At 40.8% G+C, this 20,100-nt stretch overlaps 1 protein-coding gene across 1 annotated transcript; it reads left to right on the top strand.

The window, feature by feature from the left end:
• The first annotated feature begins 8,848 nt into the window (after window positions 1-8,848).
• LOC123235433 (LIM and SH3 domain protein 1-like) lies at window positions 8,849-9,713 on the top strand. Its single transcript, XM_044661554.1, has one exon. The coding sequence runs from the start codon at window positions 8,907-8,909 to the stop codon at window positions 9,711-9,713; it is 807 nt and encodes a 268-aa protein (XP_044517489.1). The 5' UTR covers window positions 8,849-8,906.
• The last annotated feature ends 10,387 nt before the right edge of the window (window positions 9,714-20,100 follow it).

Genomic DNA, 20,100 nt, shown 5'->3' with positions numbered 1-20,100 from the left:
CTTGCCTGAGTTTCCCTAAAAAGGAAGCATCTCATTAATCATTAGTGGACTCAAAATGGAATTTGATAAACATTCATTAAGTAGGCAGCATTGTTTTAGCATAAGGGGAATGTGCAACTTTTAGTTGTGATCTTATCTGTCCTCGTGGAACTCATAGTGTTAAAGGATGATAAGATAGAGATTGGGACAGGTAGGTGGCATGATGGAGAGAGCACCAGGTCTGGAGTCAGGAATATCTGACTCCAAGTTCAAATCTGGCCTCAGATACTAGCCGTGTGATCCTGGGCAAGTCACTTAACCCTGTTTGTCTCAGTTTCCTTACCTAGAAAATGTTCTGGAGAAGGAAATGGCAAACCACTTCAGTATCTCTACCAAGAAAACCCCAAATAGGCTCACAAAGAGTTAGACACAACTGAACCCACTGCACAACCCCACCAGAAGATATAAACAACATGGAAATTCTTCACATGTTACCTGCTAAGTACATCAGAGCAGTGAAAATAAAATTCCATAAGCTCTCTCTGAAGGGAAGAATCATTAATGACGGGGGCATCAGGAAAGACCTCCTGTAGGAGGCAGCATTTGATTAGAGCACTAAAGGGTGGATGGGAATTCAATAGATGAAAAGGAAAAAGAAGGTCTAGGGAACAATCTGAGCAAAGGGATGAAGACAGGAAATTATAAGATTTATATAATAAAATTATATGTTGGGGTTCAGGTAGAGGGAGAACAACACAGTCTAGTTTGGTTGCAATGTAGAGAATGTGAAAAAGAGAGAGAAAATAAGGCTGAAAAAGTAGGATTGTACCAAAGGCAGCTAGGTGGCCCAGTGGGGTGAGGTGCCAGATTTGGACTCAAGAAGTTCTGAGTTCAAATCCTGCCTAAAGCCCTTGTTAGCTATGTGACCTTGGACAAGCCACTTAACCTCTGTCTGCCTCAGTTTCCTCATCTATAAAATGGGGATGACAATAACATCTATTTCCCAAAGTTACAGTCAGACTCAAATGAGATAGTATCTGTAAAGTACTTTGCAGACTTCAAAACACTGTATATTCATGCTAGCTATTCTTATTATTATCACATTGCAAAGAACTTTGAATATCCAGAGAAGGATGATGAACTTTGCACAATTAGAAATGGGGAGCCATTGAAGTTTTTGTAGAGAGATTTAGGACAGAGTAGGAGACACAGAGTCCAAGTCTGCCTTAAACCCTGTGACTCTGAAGTCACTACTTTAATTCTATGAAGGTGAATGTGATAGCCTGTGCAGGATGCATCAGAGGTGAGAACCAATAGAGAGAGTATCAAAGGTGGAAGAAGATAGAAACCATAGCACCAGTTAGGAGATTTGCAATAATCCAGGCCTGGAGCAAGAGGGTCTCTATTAGGGTAGTAGCAGTGGGAAAAGAGGTGGAACATAAAGAACAGTTAAGGTGCACCAACAGAGCCCAGGGGATAGACAGCCAGGCCTGGAGATAGGAGGTTCTGGGTTCAAATCTGGCCTCAGATGTTTCTCAGCTTTGTGACCCTGGGCAAGTCACTTAACCCCGATTGCCTAGCCCTTACAATTCTTCTGCCTTGGAACAGATCCTTAGTATCAATTATAAGGCAGAAGTAAGAGGTTAAAAAAAACAGTAAGGAAAGAAAGTGGCAAAGGCCCTGCCAGGATAAGATACAAGGTAGTTACAAGCCCCATGAGGAGGATATAGTAAACACAACAATTATGTTGAAAGTGTCTGGTTTTAGATTCTTGTAGGCAAAGATCTCTGTGGTCCCCTCCAGCTCTAAAACATTCACAGGATCATAGGGTAATCAACTTACATTTGGAAAGGATCTTAGAAATCTTCTCGTTCAATTCCCTCATTCTATAGATGTAGAAATTGAAACCTAGACAGAAATGACTTACCCAAGGACACACACTTTATATGGATCAGAGATGGGATTTCAACCCAAGCCCTCTGCCTCCAGATGCAAGCGCTTGCCTTTCCACCAAGGTGCCTCTGTCACTCTCCAACTCTGGGATCCCAACACACTCAGAGAGACACCTTGCCATTCTAGCTTGGGCCAAGGCTAACCAGGGAGCCATCCCTGAGGAGCCAGAGGCATCGCTTTACCTGTCCAGGAACTGGGTTAAGTAGGGACTGATTGTGACTCTTCTCAGATCTCCAGGTGTATTCCAGTCCAGGGAGGTCCCGTCCCCTGGACCTCTGACTATGGGTGACTTGAAAGGGTTCTTGCCTTTTTATAGTGTGTGGGTGCTAGCAAGGAGGGTAAGGGGAAATCTGGTAATTGAGAGAGGGCAGAATTAGGATTTCCTCTGCAGGAAAAGAAAAACAAAAACAAAAAATAACCTAGAATCCCAAACCACAGTGTTTTGTGGTTTGTGACTAAGTCCGATGGAAATGATTAGCTACAACCTTGGAATCCTTAGAGGATATCATATAGACTTGCATTTAATCAGCCCAGGTTGCTATCAGGCATTCCTGTGGATGAGGGACTGCCCCTAAGACTGGCAGCTCACCAGCCTAGGTTGCCTGCTGTCCCAGCTCCTTTTCTGTTCAACAAAGAGATGGGGGTCTACTTCCCCAAAATGAACCCAATTAGGACCCTCATTACAATCTGTCCAGCTCTGATGGAGGCTGGGGAAAAAATATGAGGAATGGCCATGAAGGCTCAGCAGTGCAAAATAGCCCTGATTCCTTCTCAGGAGAGCTAGGTTCAAATCCAAGATCTGGCACTTATTACTCTCTGTGACCCTCTCTACACAAGTCACTTTTCTGAAGACATGTTTTCCTTATCTGCAAGATGGCAATAATGATATTTGTAATACCTACTCCCACACAGTGATTGTGAGGAAAGCATTTTGCAAATCTTAACATGTTATTGTTTTTAAGAAAATATAACTTGATTTTTTCTGGATCATGCATGCATTATTATGCAAAACATATTTCCATATTGTTCATTTTTGTAAGTGAATAATCTTTTAAAGTCAAAACCCCAAGATGTAGACCCAAATAAACAAGTGAAAAATCATATGCTTTCATTTGCATTCTGACCCTAGAGGTTCTGTCTCTGGAGGTAGAGAGCATTCTTGGTCATAAGTCCCTCAGAACTGTCTTGGATCATTGTGTTGCTGTTAGTAGCAAAGTCTTTCACATTTGATCATTCCACAATATTGCAGTTACTGTGTACAATGTTCTCCTGGTTCTGCTTATTTCACTCTGCATCAGTTCACATTGGTCTTCCCAGCTCTTTCTGTAATCATCCTGTTCATCATTCCTTATAGCACAATAGTATTCCATTACCACCATATACCACAATTTGTTTAATCATTCTCCAAGTGATGAATATCCCTTTAATTTCTAATTCTTTGCCACCACAAAAGAGCTGCTATAAATAAAGAAAATATAACTTGAATAGTGCTAGCCTCACATTAATTAGGTAGATAGTCTACCGAACTTAGGAGGTAGATGGTTCAGTAGATAAGCCAGCCTGGAGTCAGGAACACTCATTTTCCTGAGTTCAAATCTGACCTCAGACATTTCCTATCTATGTGACTCTAAGCAAGTCACTTAACCCTGCTTGCCTCAGTTTCTTCATCTGAAAAATGAGCTGGAGAAGGATATGACAAACCATTCCAGTATCTTTGCCAAGAAAACCCCAAAGGGAGTCATGAAGAGTCAGATACAGCTGAAACATTGGACAGTCTACCTAACCTTAAAGGTGCTCATAGAGCCCTGAAACTCTGGGATCCAAACACACTCAAAGAGACACCTTGCCATTATGGTAGCTTGGATCAAGGCTGACCAGGGAGCCATTCCTGAGGAGTCTGAGGCATCACCTCAAAATATCTTCTCTCTAATTGGCAACATGTCTGAAATGTAGAGATGTATTACTTTGAGCTAAGAAATATCTCTTTTAAGTAAATTAAATGTATTAAATAGCTACATGGAATGATTCGATTCAACAAACTGATATTAACCAACTACTATATACTACTGGGCTTGGCGCTGGATTTTCATCAAAGAAAAATGACAAAAGTCTGTGCCTTTAAGGAGCTTATAATGCAACAACAGAGAGGATATAACATGTATAGAAATATGTATAGAGCAAGGGGGACAGAGATAGGACAAATAGGAGATCTCAACAGTATTCTATAAAAATAATCATAGATAACATTGATTTGGTACTTATTATGTGCCAGGCACTTAACTAAGTGCTTGACAGTTGTTATCTCATTTGATCCTCACAGATTTTAGATCTTTTACTCCACTTTTCTCCACAGAGGAGAAAATGGAGGCATGCAGAAGTTAAGTAATTGCCCAAAGTCATACAGGTAGTTAAGTGTCTGAGGTTAGTCTTCCTCGCTACAGACCAATGAGCAACATCAGAACTCAAATCAATGAGCCATCTTGCTCCAGAGGACTGATAATGAAACACTCCTCCCCACTCCTCTTGGTAGAGAGGTGGTGGATTAGGTATGGAATAAGACGTATACTGTTACACAGGTTCAACATGTCAGTTTATTTTGCTTAACTGTACTCCTTTGGTGGAAGAGGATTGTCCTGGGCGTTGGAGGTAGTATTAGGAAAATGAGAGGATCATTTTCTTAAAGTCTCAGTAAAATAGTCAGGGTTTAAAGATTAGAAGAATTGTTTGGTTTCTTCTTTGCTTCCTTTCATGTTAGCAAAGATATAGAACTATCAACTAGAGATGTCTAAACAAATTAGGATACATGGATATGATAGGATATTACTTTGTTATTTTAAAAAACTGTTACCTTCTGTCTTAGAATCAATACTAAGTATCAGTTCCCAGGCAAGAGATCAGTAAAGGCTGAGCAATGAGGGTTTAGTGACTTGCCCCACTTTCCCAGCAACTTGTCACACAGTTGGGAAATGTCTGAGGCCAGATTTGAGCCCCTGACTTCCTGTCTCCAGACCTGGATCTCTATCCACTGAGCCATCTATCTGTCCTTATTACCTTGTTATAAGAAATGACATATATGGGGAGTTCAGAGAAGCATGAGAAGGTTTGACTATATGAACAGAAAAAGAATGAAATGAGCAGAACCAGGAAAATAATATAGATCATGATGACAACAATATAAATGGAATTGAGCATTGTGGTATTATGGTGATTAAGCCTGACCCAGAAAAAAAATTGAGAAAATGAACCTCACTTTTCTGAAGCAGGTAGGTAACTCAGTGGATAGCACATTAGACCTGGAGTCAGGAGGACCTGAGTTCAAATCCTACCTCACTTACTAGCTAAATGACCTTCAGTGAGTCACTAAGTCTCCATCTACCTTAGTTTCAATTGCAAAATGAGAATACCAGTCTCCACCTCAAAGGATTGTTATGAGGACCAAATGTAATAATATTTGAAAAGTACTTAACATACTTCACATACAGCAGGTGCTTAATAAACGCATATCCTCTTTTTTTATCTCCCTCTTTTTGCAAATGTGGAAGACCAAAGTATAGAAAAATCATTCTCTCTGTCAGGTGCTTTTGATATGTTCATTGATTCTGGTAAAATGCTTTTCCATCCCTGTTTCTTTTTTATTCTTTGTTATAAGGGATGGTTTACTATTGGGGACAGGAAAGGGATATATTCAGAAATAAAGTTGATAAAAAAAATAGCAGGGACACCTAAATGGCTTAGGGCAGTGATAGGCAAACTACAGTTGGTGGGCCAGATGCGGCCCCCTGAAATGTTCTATCCCGCCCATGACATTATTCCTAATCTGACGAATGCAATGAGTAGGATACAATACAATGAAACTTCGAAAGAGTTGCCTTAGAAACAGACTGACTGATGAGCATTTCCTTTCCTTTGGCCCCCTCTTTAAAAAGTTTGCCCATAACTGGCTTAGGAGATAGAGAATCAGACCTAGAGATGAGAGGACCTAGATTCAAATCTGGTCTCAGATACTTCTCAGCTGTGTGACCCTGGCAAGTCACTTAACCCAATTATCTATTCCTTATTGCTCTTCTGCCTCAGAACTTGCTAAGACAGAAGGTAAGGTATTGTTTTGGTTTTTTTAATGGCTACAATAAAAATAAGATTTAAAAAACTGTTTAATGGCCTAGACCTTGAAAGAAGAGAAGGACTTTAGCTGGTACCACTAAGGAGGGAATCATCCCAGGCCAGGCACAGCTTACATAAATAACACATGGAAATAGATAGGAAGCCTGGGAGAACATATGGAGGTGAGAAAGGGGAGGGCAAGATTAGGAAACAGCTACTAGTCCTGTTCAGTTGGGAGGCAGAAAGAGTGAAAGGGAATCAGATGAAACATGGTTGGGAATGTAGATTAGAGTCAGATACTGAGGGCTATAGATTCCAGGTTAAGAAGTTTGCATTTCATCCTACTGCAAGGGGAGGCAGACATGAATAAGACATAGTTCTAGACCTCAGGGATTATCTCTGAGCAAGAAGTTGGGTTAAGATAGAAACACAATCAATTATATTACAACATAGCACGTGTTATATGCCAGAAGAGAGACACAAATACGTTGCTACGGGAAGGATTTGAGAAGGCTTCCTAGAAGAGGGGGCATTTGAAGAGTAGATCCAATTTCAGCAGGTGGAGATAAGAAATTGGGGCAGGGAATTCCAGGCATAGGGAACAGTAGGAGCTGAAGCAGGGAGACTAGGAAGCAAAGGATGTGTTTGGGGAATAGTGAATGGATGGGTTCGAGTACATGATAGTATCAGGCTGCTAAGAGTTAACAAATAAGGCTAGAGAGAGTTTGAAACTAGAATATGGAGGAGTTTTTGAAAGCTGGTTGTTTAGTTGTTTCAGTCGTGTCTGACCCTTAGTGATTCTATTTGGGTTTTTCTTGACAGAGATACTGGATTGGTTTGTCATTTCCTTCTCCAGCTCATTATACAGATGAAGAAACTGAGGAAAACAGGGTTAAGTGACTTGCCCAGGATCACCCAGCTAGTAAGGTTTAAAGTCAGATGTTACTGACTCCAGGCCTATGCCTCTACCCACTGTGGTACCTAACTGTCCTCTAGCTTTTTTTTTTTTTTTTAATTTTAAACCCTTTAACTTCTATGTATTGATATAGGTGGAAGATTGGTAAGGGTGGGCAATGGGGGTCAAGTAACTTGCCCAGGGTCACACAACTGGGAAGTGTCTGAGGCCGGATTTGAACCCAGGACCTCCCGTCTCTAGGCCTGACTCTCAATCCACTGAGCTACCCAGCTGCCCCCTTGTCCTCTAGCTTTTGAAAGCCACTTGGGTACTATTAAAGGTTTTGAGGAGAGGAGGATGACAAGATCAGAAGTATGAATTGGTAAGATTAATCTGGTAGCATTTACTGAATTGTGAAGAGAGAGTAGAAGTAAGAAAATCACTGGATAGCCTATCAAAATATTCTAAATGAGAAGGAAATAAGGGTCTCAGCTAGGAAGGAAGAATTGAAATTAGAAAGGGGGGAATAGCTCCAACATAGATATATAATTATCAGAACATGGGGGCAGCTGGGTAGGTCAGTGGATTGAGAGGCAGGCCTAGAGACAAGAGGTCCTAGGTTCAAACCTGGCCTCAGACACTTCCCAGCTGTGTTAACCTCCATTGCCTAGTCCTTACCACTCTTCTGCTGTAGAACCAATACACAGTATTGACTCCAAGACAGAAGGTAAGGGGTTTTTAAAAAATAAAATAAAATAACTATCAAAATATGACAATGAATTGGCTATGGGAAGTGAGAAAGAGAAAAGAATCAGAAGTAAATCAGAGGATTTATTCAGAAAGGCTGAAAAGATGGAAATGTCCTTGAGAGGAAAGTCAGAGATAAGCTAAAATCAAGAAACTGATCAGTATCAGGTGCCTCTGGGAGAGCAAAACCTCTGGCTTTTTGATATTTCAAATCTTTGAATGAATTCCTGTATCCACTCACCCAAAAAGGAAGAAACTTTCCTTTCTTTTCTCACTTACCAGTTACATGACACAACAGATTATATCTGGGAATCAGGAGGGCCTGAGTTTGAAATCCGACCTTAAACATTCAATAGCTCTGTGACAGTTATTCCACCCTTGTCTTCCTCCATTTCTTCATTTGTCAAATAAAGGCAATAATTCATACCTATTGTATGAAAACTGTATCTTGTTCTGGTCCCCTTGACTCCTACTCTCCTTTTAGTCACTAAGTTCATAAGTATCCATGACAAAGGGGCAATAGCAGGAAATAAGATTGCAGAGGGGAACCCAGAAGTCATACACAAACCTTCCCAAAGATTGAAGGGGAATAATTTAGAAACTGGTTTATATATTAACCAAAATCCACATTCTAGTAGTAGGTCCTAAATTAGTAAAAGTCATCCAGGCACTGCTATTTCTGATCCTATGCTGTACAAATTCCAGACAAATTCTAGACCTCTACAGTTCCAGACTAGCAGAGCATCAAAAAGGTGCTAAAGGGGCAGCTGGGTAGCTCAGTGGAGTGAGAGTCAGGCCTAGAGACAGGAGGTCCTAGGTTCAAACCCGGCCTCAGCCACTTCCCAGCTGTGTGACCCTGGGCAAGTCACTTGACCCCCATTGCCCACCCTTACCAATCTTCCACCTATGAGACAATACACCGAAGTACAAGGGTTAAAAAAAAAAAGGTGCTAAATCTTGAGATGACAATTTATGAGTTTTACTGATATCTTTAAGATGATTTAGATAGATTAATGAAATAACCTCAAGGTGGCACAGATAGAACTTGGTCTGTTTCCCACCCCTACCTCCCCCCAAAAAAACTATAAAAATGAGAGCTCAAGGCCAGTTCTCCAGCTCCAGCCACCGTCGTTGCAGCACCCTACCCGTCTGGGGAAGGAGGGAAGGGAAGAGAGAGGGAAAGGACCAGACCCGCGAGCTTGGGCGCCCCCGGCCCGCCCCGCCCGCCACCATGAATCCCAATTGCGCGCGGTGCGGCAAGATTGTGTACCCCACGGAGAAGGTGAACTGTTTGGACAAGTACTGGCACAAAGCCTGCTTCCACTGTGAGACCTGCAAGATGACACTGAATATGAAGAACTACAAGGGCTATGAGAAGAAACCCTACTGCAATGCACACTACCCCAAGCAGTCATTCACGATGGTGGCCGACACTCCTGAAAACCTGCGTCTTAAGCAGCAGAGTGAGCTCCAGAGCCAGGTGCGTTATAAGGAAGAATTTGAAAAGAACAAGGGGAAGGGCTTCAGTGTGGTGGCTGATACACCTGAGCTTCAGAGGATTAAGAAGACCCAAGACCAAATCAGTAATATAAAGTACCATGAAGAATTTGAGAAGAGCCGGATGGGTCCCAGTGGGGGTGAGGGCTCTGACCCTGAACGCCGAAATTCCCAAGATAGCAGTAACTACCGTCGACCCCAGGAACAGCAGCAGCTGCCACATCACATCCCAGCCAGTGCCCCTGTTTACCAGCAGCCTCAGCAACACCAGCAGCAGCAGCAGCAGCAGCAGCCATCACCGTCCTATGGCTACAAGGAGCCAGCTGCCCAGGTCTCAATACAACGCAATGCCCCAGGAGCAGGAGGGAAGCGGTACCGTGCTGTGTATGACTACAGTGCAGCCGATGAAGATGAGGTATCATTCCAGGATGGTGACACCATTGTGAACGTGCAGCAGATTGATGATGGCTGGATGTATGGCACTGTGGAACGTACGGGTGACACGGGCATGCTGCCAGCCAACTACATGGAGATCATCTGAGCCTGCCCTGCACCTTTCCAGCGCCCATCTCGCCTGCCCACCTCATCTTCCATGCATTCCTCCATTGCGCTCCTGTTCGACGTGAATCTTTTCCCCATCAATAGTTTCTGTTTTTTAGAATCTGAGACAGGTTGTTTTTTTTTTCCTCAGTTTCTTTGGCCAATTTAAGCTTTGTTACCTCTTGCTGAGCCCTCCCTCCTCCTATTCTAGGCCCACTCTCCCATAGGGATTTATCCTTCTCTCCTTTCCCATGTTTTCTCTATGGGTTTTAGCAAATGGGAAATCTTATGTGGGAGGGTCATAGAGAACCAGGGACAAGACTCCATGTGCCCTCTTGGAACTATCTGCTCCTGGTTTCTCTCCCTCCTTTCTTTTCCTTTTCTGTATTTGACCTGTCCTCACCATCCTTTCTCCAAAGCAAAATAAACATTCCAGGGTTCCTGCAATTTTTCATCCCCTCTCAGCTTCCTCAGGGCTGGGACAGGGAAAAAAGGGATAACAGGGTCTTTAGGGACCAGAAAGAGATCAGTCTCTTGTTTCTCACAAGGTGATGCTTGTGTTTGGACCAGGCTTTCTTCTTGTGACCTCATTCATCTCTCCTTCATTTTACCTTCCGTATTTGGATAGATCTGTGATCTTCATTAACTGAAAAACAAAAAGGGGTGGGGGAGAAGAGGAATCCCCAACCATTCTCTTAGTTTCTGATTTATTTGTTCTTTCTTCCTACCCCAGCCCTGTTTTGTCTCTGTTCACACTGTGATTTAACCAATCCATCCAAATTCATACAGTGTAGCATAAAGAATGGATGTGACCACAATCCCTGTTTAAACATTTTTTTCATTCCTCAGAAGAAGCTACAGAGCTCAGAGAAGTCTATCTATTACCTTCAGTGCTCCACAGCTTGGGCAAGACAGGGGATCAAAGATGCATCTCTAGGACACCTGCTTCAAAAGGGGCTGCAGCTCTTCTCTGTCCCAACACCTAGGGGCTGTGGGTATCAGAGGGGCCAAAAAGAGAGAGCAGGATGGGAAGGAACAAAAAGAGTATTTTATACAGCAAATCCAGACCCAGCTTCCTCCAAGGGTTTTCTATGGACCTGACTAGTGCCTCTTTGATGTCTATTCTCATCTTCTCATTACTTCTTTGCTGCCATCTCTTAGTCCATCACAGGGTAGATTGGAGGTCCATGGCCCCATGTTTTTTTCCTGTGGGCCCCCACATCCCCAAGGACTAGCTGCTAAATGAGCCCTGAGCTTTGCTAACTTGACAGGAGCCTCTGTGTCTATGGCTTTTCACATGGAGACAGAATGGCATCTGTGGGTCAGTGAGTGGTTCTTGTCCCATTCCTTTGTATCTCTCTGCCTACTCTCAACATTTGTCCATAAGGGAGGTTGTCAGAGGAAAGGAAAAACTAATCCAGGAGTAATGGCTGTCCTCTACTCTTTGGATTCTTCCCTGTTCTGGCCCCACACAAGTAGGCATGCCCATACCTCTGGCCTCCTATTTTGCCTGCTGGGTTAGAAGACGTAAGCATGCAGAATAATGAGAAAACCTAAAAAATCCCCCTCCTATTGTGTATGACATAACAAATTTTTTAAAGTGCCATTTTGCTGGCTCTAGAGAATTGCCCCCTGTATTCCATCCCCATATCCTTGGGATGGGTGCAAAGGAGGGGGTGAGTTCTTTTTCCCAAATTGAGTCATTGTATAACTTAAGTGCTCATGTCCCCTCTCTGACCCTTTACTGGCTGTTTAGGAGCTCTTGGTGGTGGGTTGGGGGTATAGAGGACCTGACTCCTGCCCTGTCTCCCCACCTTCCAGAAATGGGTACCCCAACCTCTCTGCCCTGACTTCCTTCTTCCATTCTCTTACTCTAAACACCCACCAACTCAGACCTCCACTGGGGGGTAGGTCGAAGGACAAATCTAATAACTGGAAACCCTGCTCCCATGAAGCTGGAGCTCCAGCTCCTAGGGGAGGAATGGGAAGATGGTGCTATATCGAACTTCCCTTTTTTCCATCACCAGCAGCTGTGAGAATCTTCACTGGGCTCTGGAGGGTCAAACCTCTTCCATCTAGCTGGGATTTGTAGCTTCCATCGGTTCTTTCTCACCCAGCCTCCCACCACCCAAACGACAGTGCTATTTGTGTTCAGGCTGGGATGAGAGTGGAAGCTGTCTTGAAGAAAGTCTGATCAAAGAAAAGGGCTCATTAGACAAGCACCAAATCATCAGGGATATTTTTTTAGAATGTGGTTGTTTGTTGGCACTAGAATGTTATTCAAATGTTGGGGGAGAGGGGCAGCATTTCCTGCCTCAGCCCTCCCTCTGACTTCATTCCAACTTCATGGAGAAGGAGATATTGTGGGATGGGAGAAGTGCTTCAGGTTGGCAAACTGAGGGACTTGGGATGGCAAGAGGAGGAGGAAGAGGAAATGCCAGTGCCTTGGTGAGTTTCTTTCTGGAGAGGCATTCCAAGGAGCTAAGAGAGGAGTTGGCCTATTTCATGATAATCTCAAAGCACAGTTATGACTCTGGGACCAAAGACTGATTTAACCTCACTTGAAGATTTAGGGTTGGTAGGTGGGAGGAAGTGGTATAGACAGAAGGGAACACTTGAGGGAGATGGGGGGAGGATGAAACATCCTATTTTCACACATCTCAGTTTACCTCTTGTGAAGAGCCAATTTGAGCCGATAGACCCCTCCAACCTCTTTTTCCTAGTTTCCTCTTTCTCCAGACTTGGGCTTAAAATAAGTGGGATTCAGAGTCATGGTAGATTTTTTCACCATCACTTATACTCCAAGTAGTAGAGTGGGTAGTAGGGCACAAGGGAGTGGGCAGCTAGGTGGTGCAATGGGTAGAGAGCCAGGCTGGGAGTAAAGAAGACCTGAGTTCAAATCTGTCCTCAGACACTAGCTGTGTGACTCTGGGCAAGTCACTTAACCCCTTTGCCTCAGTTTTCTCATTTGTAAAATGAGCTGGAGAAGGCAATGGCAAACCACTCCAGTAACTTTGCCAAGAAAACCCCAAATGGGGTCATGAGCAGACAACAACAGGGGCCAGGGGGTGGGTGGGGTGGGACAGAAGGGGGGGCAATGTTGATCTGGGAGGATTTCTCATTAGGGGCCTATCATACCTGAGCCTGGCTTAAAGAAGGTGTTTTTGGCCTACGTTCTTCTCAAGTAAGCACTGTTCTTGTAGGGGGGTGACAGCCTGGGGTCTCCTTTTCTTCAAATCAATTCTGATCCAGGAAAAACAAAACAAAATCACAACATAACTGTAATGTGAATTTTACTCGAATGGGACCAAAACCAGAAATATTTGCAAGAAAGGAAGATAGTTAAGAATTGTGAATTCTCTGTGACACTGGTTTACTTGTTCTCTTATTTCATTCCCTCCTTTTCTGTCTCCCCCTCACCCCTTCCCTCTGTAGAGGATTGGGGGGCAGGGAAGAGAATTCCCTCTCTGCTTGATTTCTGCCTTTTCTCTCACATACGCACTTTTGGGCCTTTGTTTATAGCTGAAAAACACCTAAACCTGTATTTAAAAAGTAAACAGAAATGACCCTGTTAGATTTACCTCTGTGTAAACAATTTTTCCATGTGTGTGGCGTGTTCATTTGAAGCTTCGAGTTGTGTTTTTAGTGCTGGGCTTTGGAAATTAATCTTTTTATTTGGGGTTGTCTTTTTTTCTCTCCCCCACCCCCTTTTTTTTTGAAGGGGTGGCGGTGATCTGTTTTGGTTCCCTTCCTGTGGGCACATGCCCAGGATTAAATTTTTCTGGCCTTTTTCATTCAGAACGGTTGATAGACCCACAAGGGAATACTCTTGACGACTCAAATCAAAATAAAAATATAATTTAAAAAAAAAATGAGAGCTCAAATACTACTCTCCCATCTCCATCAGGTCCCTGCTGTCTAGTGTTCCTATTGTTATGTGAATAAATAGTCTCTGTCTCTCCCTCTCTCCATCCTTTTTCCTATGTTGCCTATCTCTCTCCACCATCCCTTTCCCCTAATCTGCTATCTGCCTCTGTACCCCTTTTGCCACCTATCTATATACTCTCCTTGATTATTAAGGTGTGGTTGCTTCCCTATTTCCCACTACCAGTTGTGGTCTTGCCCAACGAGTACCCAAAGAACCAGGTGTGCCTGGCCCTATTTCATAATATCATAAATTAATTATCAATTCACCTACCTCTCAGGGTTGTTGTAAGGATCAAATGAGACATTTATAAAGCATTTCATAAATCTTAAATTGTTACTTAAGTTCTAGCTTTCATTTTTATGTGTATTATCTATAAAAGAAACACCCCAACTGATCAGGTAACTCAAACACAGATGAATTCCTCATTACAACTGAATCTATTAACACTAAAACTAGCCTGAATCAGTTTGGGGGTAAGCCAGTATTAAAAAGTCAGCTATCCACAGGCACCTCTGCAGCACAAAAATGACAAACCTCAGTCCCAAATTCCTAAAATTGAATTAAGGATTTAATTCAATTCAACAAAGCTATATTACATGCTTATGTGACCCTGCTAGGCTACACCTTTAAGTCAATGCAGATTCTTACTGCTAATTGATAAGTACTTGAAGGATATGAACAGTTTTCAGAAGAAGAAAGGCAAATAATCAATGGCAATATGAAAGATTATACCAAACCCCTAATAATAAAAGCAACACATATTCTACACCTCTGAAGTTGTCCCTCACATCCATCAAGTCAAGGAAGGGCTGGAGATAATCAAGTACTTTTGGCACACTGCACTGTCAGTGGAGATATTAATTGGTTCAACTCTTCTGGAAATTAATTTGGAAATATGTGAAAAAGTCACTAAATTATTCATACCCTTGATCTAGTGATCTCTCTACTAGGCACATCCTTCAGTGAGAAAATGACAGAAAGAAAGGTCCTATACATTAAAAATATTCATAGTAGTACTCTATGGAGCCGTGAAAAACTAGAAACAAATTATGTATCTACAATTTGGAGACAAAACAAAATGTGACACATGCATGTAACGGAATACAACTGACCTTTAGAAAATTGTGACTATGAAGAATTTAGAAAAATTGGAATTTTTTATGAAATGTTGCAAAGCAGGGGGCCAGCTAATGGTTCAGTGGATAAAGATCCAGGCTTGGAGATAGAAGGTCCTGGACTCTAATATAGCCTTAGATACTTCCTAACTATGTGACCCTGAGCAAGTCACATAATCCCCATTGCCTCACCCTTACCCCTCCTCTGCCTTGGAATCAATACACAATATTGATTCTAAATCAGAAGATAACAGTTAAAAGAAAAAGAAATTAAATTAAATGATATAGAGCAAAGAAAGCAGAACAACACACACAATGTCTGCAATAATGTCAAATAGTAATAACACATAAATGTAAGCTCTGATGAAATATAATGGATAATATTGATCGCAGAAAACCAATAGAGACATTTAGCACCATTTCCCCAATAAAGATGTGAATACCACAAATGGGGAATGCATTAAACGCTATGAAACACTACTGCTGTGTCAATTGTCTTGCTTTGGTAAATGTGTGTCTGTATTAAATGGGAAAAGATGTTAAGAAGAAATAATTGTGGTGTAAAAACAGGAACAATAAAACTTTTAAAAAAACAATGTCATGGGTGAATGGTGATAAAATTAGGGATATTGACTCAAAATGAGCACCCTAGCGCAAATATCAATAATATAGAAATAGGTCTTGATCAATGACACATGTAAAACCCAGTGGAATTGTGTGTTGGCTATGGGAGAGAGGTGGGAGGAAGGAAGGGATAGAACATGAATCCTGTAACCATGGGGAAGTGTTCTAAATTAATTAATTAAATAAAAATAGTATTCAAAAAAATAAAAATAAAAGAACAATGTCAGACAGAAGAAATCTTTAAACATTAGAATGATAAAATTGGAAGAAATCTTAGACAGCATCTGGTTTAATCACCTCAATTTATAGATGAGGAAAGAAAAGACCAGAGAGAAGTAATTTGCCCTGAATCACATGGCAAATCAAAGACTATAATCATTTCCCACTCTTAATTCCCTTCTCTCTCTTCATTCGGGCTGATATTTAATGGCTAAATCACACCCTCCATCATCCTCCCACTTTGATAATAATGTCATAGCAGAGCCCAGCCATTTAATTTATTTTTTGTTCTGAACTTAACAAATATGAGAGAAAATGGACATTTTCATATACGTAGTAAAACAGGAGGAGAAAAAAAGATTGTGAATGAAACTGTAAGTCTACTATATATAGGTTTCTTTTTAGATTTAATGAAGTCAATATATAACTTTCAAAGCCAGCCTGCTTGTCAGAGATTCCTTTTGGCCTTCCTTCTGTTCTCTCTGGTCTAATTCATTTTACTTGATTGGATCTTTCCCTCCAGTCATACCTACCCCATTCTGAGGTCCAGCACCCTTTCCTGACCTGTCTAGCTCCTTACTCCAGTTCAACATCTCAAGGTCTACAACTCTTAGTTGCAAATTTCAGAATTCCCAGTTTCAGTTTGTTTTATCCTTATTAGTCAAGCTAAAACATGGTCACTCTAACAGGCAAAATGAAGGAGTAGAAAGAATATTGCCTCTAAGTTAGGAGGCCTGTGTTCTGCCCCTGGCCCAGCTCTTTACCTAGCTGTCATACACCATCTTTCCGGACCTCATCTTGCTCTCAAGTGAAAGGGAGATAAAATATTTAGATTTATCACATGGAGACTAAACCAATAAGCTTACCACTAAGTAAAGAATGTTTTTAACATCAACTTATGAAACAAAGAAAAATATAGAATGATCCTCAGTCCTAAGTGACCACCTTCTCCTTCTGCAGTGATGGTGAGAGAAGGAATATAGGACTCAAATGATCACATAGTTCTTATGATGTCTATAAATATCAGCTTACCTATTAATCCTCTAAAGGTATAAATAAATATAAATATAAATCCTTTATCCTTATCCAATAGTCTAGTGGGCACACTAATAGAAAAATGGAATCATATCAATCTTAAAATATTTCCTTTAGAGCAGATCCAGGAGAACATTATGCACAGAGACTGATAGACTGTGGTACGATAGAATATAATAGACTTATGTACTAGCAGTAATGCAAGGATCCAAAGCAAGGCTGAGGGACTCATGAGAAAGAAAACTAGCCACATTCAGAGGAAGAACTGTGGGAGGAAAAACACAAAAGAAAAACAACTTCTTGAACACATGGGCTGATGGGGATATTATTGGGGATGTAGACACTAAATGATAACTCTAGTCCAATTATCAATAATATGGAATTAGGTCTTAATCAATGACACATGTAAAACCCAGTGGAATTGTGCATCAGCTATGGGGGAATAGAGGGGTTTAAGGGAGAGGGAAAGAACATGAAACATGTAACTATGGGAAAATATACAAATTTTTAATTTTAAATAAATTTTAAATAAAATAAAATAAAATATTTCCTTTAAATGAAAACAGAAAATGAAACAGAATTTATAAATAATGGAAGGATGGTTCAGAGATTCTCATGGAAGAGGGAGATGGAGGAGCTGGTTCCTATGTGCTGTGCATCTGAAGGTAACAAGAAGCATAATTCCATGGGATATTTGGTCATCTTACCTTGCATTATTTGTATGAAGAGGCTACCCCCACCAAAATCATGAAGATCATTGTAAATCACATGCCAACTTGTGTTGCAAGGAGTGATGAACTAGAAAAATTGTACCAAAAAAATGACAACTTCCCTGGCAAATGATAATAATAACAATAATAATATGAATATGAATATTATCATGTAGAAAAAATATATAACTATATATTTTCTATATGGTAATACCTGGGAAAGCAAGCAAGAAAATGTTGGAAAATGTGGTTCAGAAATAAGAAATAAAAGTGATCAAATATTCATAGCCTATACAAAAGGTTTATATCTCTGTATCATGAATTTTCTTTAATATTCAGAAATGGGGGAGAGGCAGAGCCAAGATAGAAGCTTAGGAACATCAAAAGCCCAAACCTCTCTGACAATTCTTTCAAACCAATATTTATAACATGCTTCAAAGAAAACAGAAATTTAAACCCAGCAAGAAGTCACAAGACTCTCCTACTGAAAAAAACTTTAAAGGTAGGCACAGAGAATCTATTTTCACAGGATAAGGGAGAGACAGGCTAGCTGAACACTCTCCCCCACCCACCATACTGAGACCTGTGATAAGATGAGGCTGTCTGTGTGAATCCCAGGCAGAACTCGCAGCCATAAGGAAACACCTCTAACCCACCACGCAAGGTCCAGGGTTCTGACAATAGCTAGTAGGGAGGAACTGCTGGGGGGGGGGAGGGCAGTGGGAAAGGGTAGATAGCACTGGTGACAGTGAAGAATTTGCCCCAGAGCAAACTAGCTCAGCAGGTTAATTCAACTGGTTGAATCCAGTATACTAGAAAAGGATTGAGAAAAGAGAAGATTCGGCCTCAGGGCATAATAGCTCAAACATTCTGGTTCAGTAAATCAACAGAGGGGCAATGATGGGAAAAATAAATAAAGTAAATAATATGAATATACAAGAGAAAAAAAGAAAATTATAATTGAAAGCTTCTATGGGGGTAAGGACCAAAGAACCAAACCAAGTGAGCAGGATGATATCCAGGGAACATCAAGCAGAGTCTCAAAAAAAAAAAAAAACAGAAAATTGGTTGCAGACTCTGGAAGAGCTCCAAAAGGAATTTAAAAATCAAATAAGACAGGATGAAGAAAAATTATAAAAGGAAAATAGTAGCCTAAAAAACAAAATAGTTCATCTGGAAACAGAGGCATAGGCATTGAAAGCTAGAATTGACCTATTGGGAAATGATGCAAAAAAGTCAGAAGAAGAAGAGAAGAATGACTTGAAAGGAAGAATGGTCCAAAAGGAAAAGGAGAATCAAAAGGTCATGAAAGAAATTCAGGCTTTAAAAATTAGAATTGGGCAATTAAAAGCTAATGATTTCATGAGACATCAAGACATAATAAAACAAAATCAAAAGAAAGAAAAAATGGAAGGTAATATGAGATACCTAACTGAGAAAACAACTGACCTGGAAAATAGATCCAGGGGAGACAATTTAAGAATTATTGGACTACCCAAAAGGCATGACTGAAGAAAAGCCTAGAAATCATACTACAGAAAATTATTTAAGAAAACTGCCCTGATATTCTTGAATAAGAGAGTAAAATACAGATTGAAAGAATCCACTAATCACCTCTTGCATTAAATCCCCAAATGACAACTCCCAGGAATGTGATAATCCAGCTCAAGAACTCCCAAGCCAAGGAGAAGATGCTACAAACTGCTAGAAAGAAACAATTCAAATATCACGGAGCACTAGTCAGGATTACACAGGATCTGACTGCATCCACACCAAAGGACCGGAAGGCATGGAATATGATATTCCAGAAGGCAAGAGAACTGGGTCTTCAACCAAGAATCAACTACCCAGCAAAACTGACTATATTCTTTCAGGATGACTGTGAATGGAATGAACTCACCCACTAAACAGAAGCAGATAGAAGGATGGATTAAAAACCAGAATCCTATCATATATTGCCTTCAAGAAACACACTCGAGGCATATAGACCCACACCAGGTAAAGGTAAGAGGCTGGAGCAGAATCTATTGGGCTTCAACTGAGACAAAGAAGGCAGGAGTAGCAATCATGATCTCAAACAAAGTTGAAGTAAAAATGAATTTGTTTGAAAGAGATAAAGAAGGTAATTACATCTTGATAGAAGGCAGTATACATAATGAAGAAATATCACTACTTAACATAGATGCACCAAATGGTATAGCATCCAGATTTTTTTTAAAGGAGAAACTAAAGGAGCTTAAGGAGGAAATAGATAGTAAAACCAAATTAGTGGGGGACCTCAACCTTCCCCTATCAGAACTAAATAAATTGAACCCAAAAAATAAATAAGAAAGAAATAAAGGAAGTGAATGAAATGTTGAGGGGAAATAGAGCTAATAGATATCTGGAGAAAATTGAATAGGGATAAAAAGGAACACATTTTCTTTTCAGGTGCACATGATACATATATAAAGATTGACCATGTACTAGGACATAAAGACACTGCAAACAAATGTAAAAACACTGAGATAATAAATGCAATTTTTTTCAGATCATAATCAATATGAGCTCATGGAGAGGCAAATTTAAAATCAATTGGAAACAAAATAATCTAATTCTTTGAAACTGGTGGATCAAAGAACAAATCATAGAAACGATTACTGATTTCATTGAAGAGAATGACAGTGAGGAGACAACATATCAAAACCTATAGGATACAGCCAAATCTGTACTCAAGTGGAAAATGTATATCCCTAAGTACCTATATCAACAAAATAG

This window comes from Gracilinanus agilis, chromosome 2, assembly GCF_016433145.1.
Source record: "Gracilinanus agilis isolate LMUSP501 chromosome 2, AgileGrace, whole genome shotgun sequence".
NCBI classification, from domain to species: Eukaryota; Metazoa; Chordata; class Mammalia; order Didelphimorphia; family Didelphidae; genus Gracilinanus; species Gracilinanus agilis.
The sequence above is the reverse complement of the archived record's forward strand: the minus strand, read 5'-3'. Positions and strand labels throughout refer to the sequence as shown.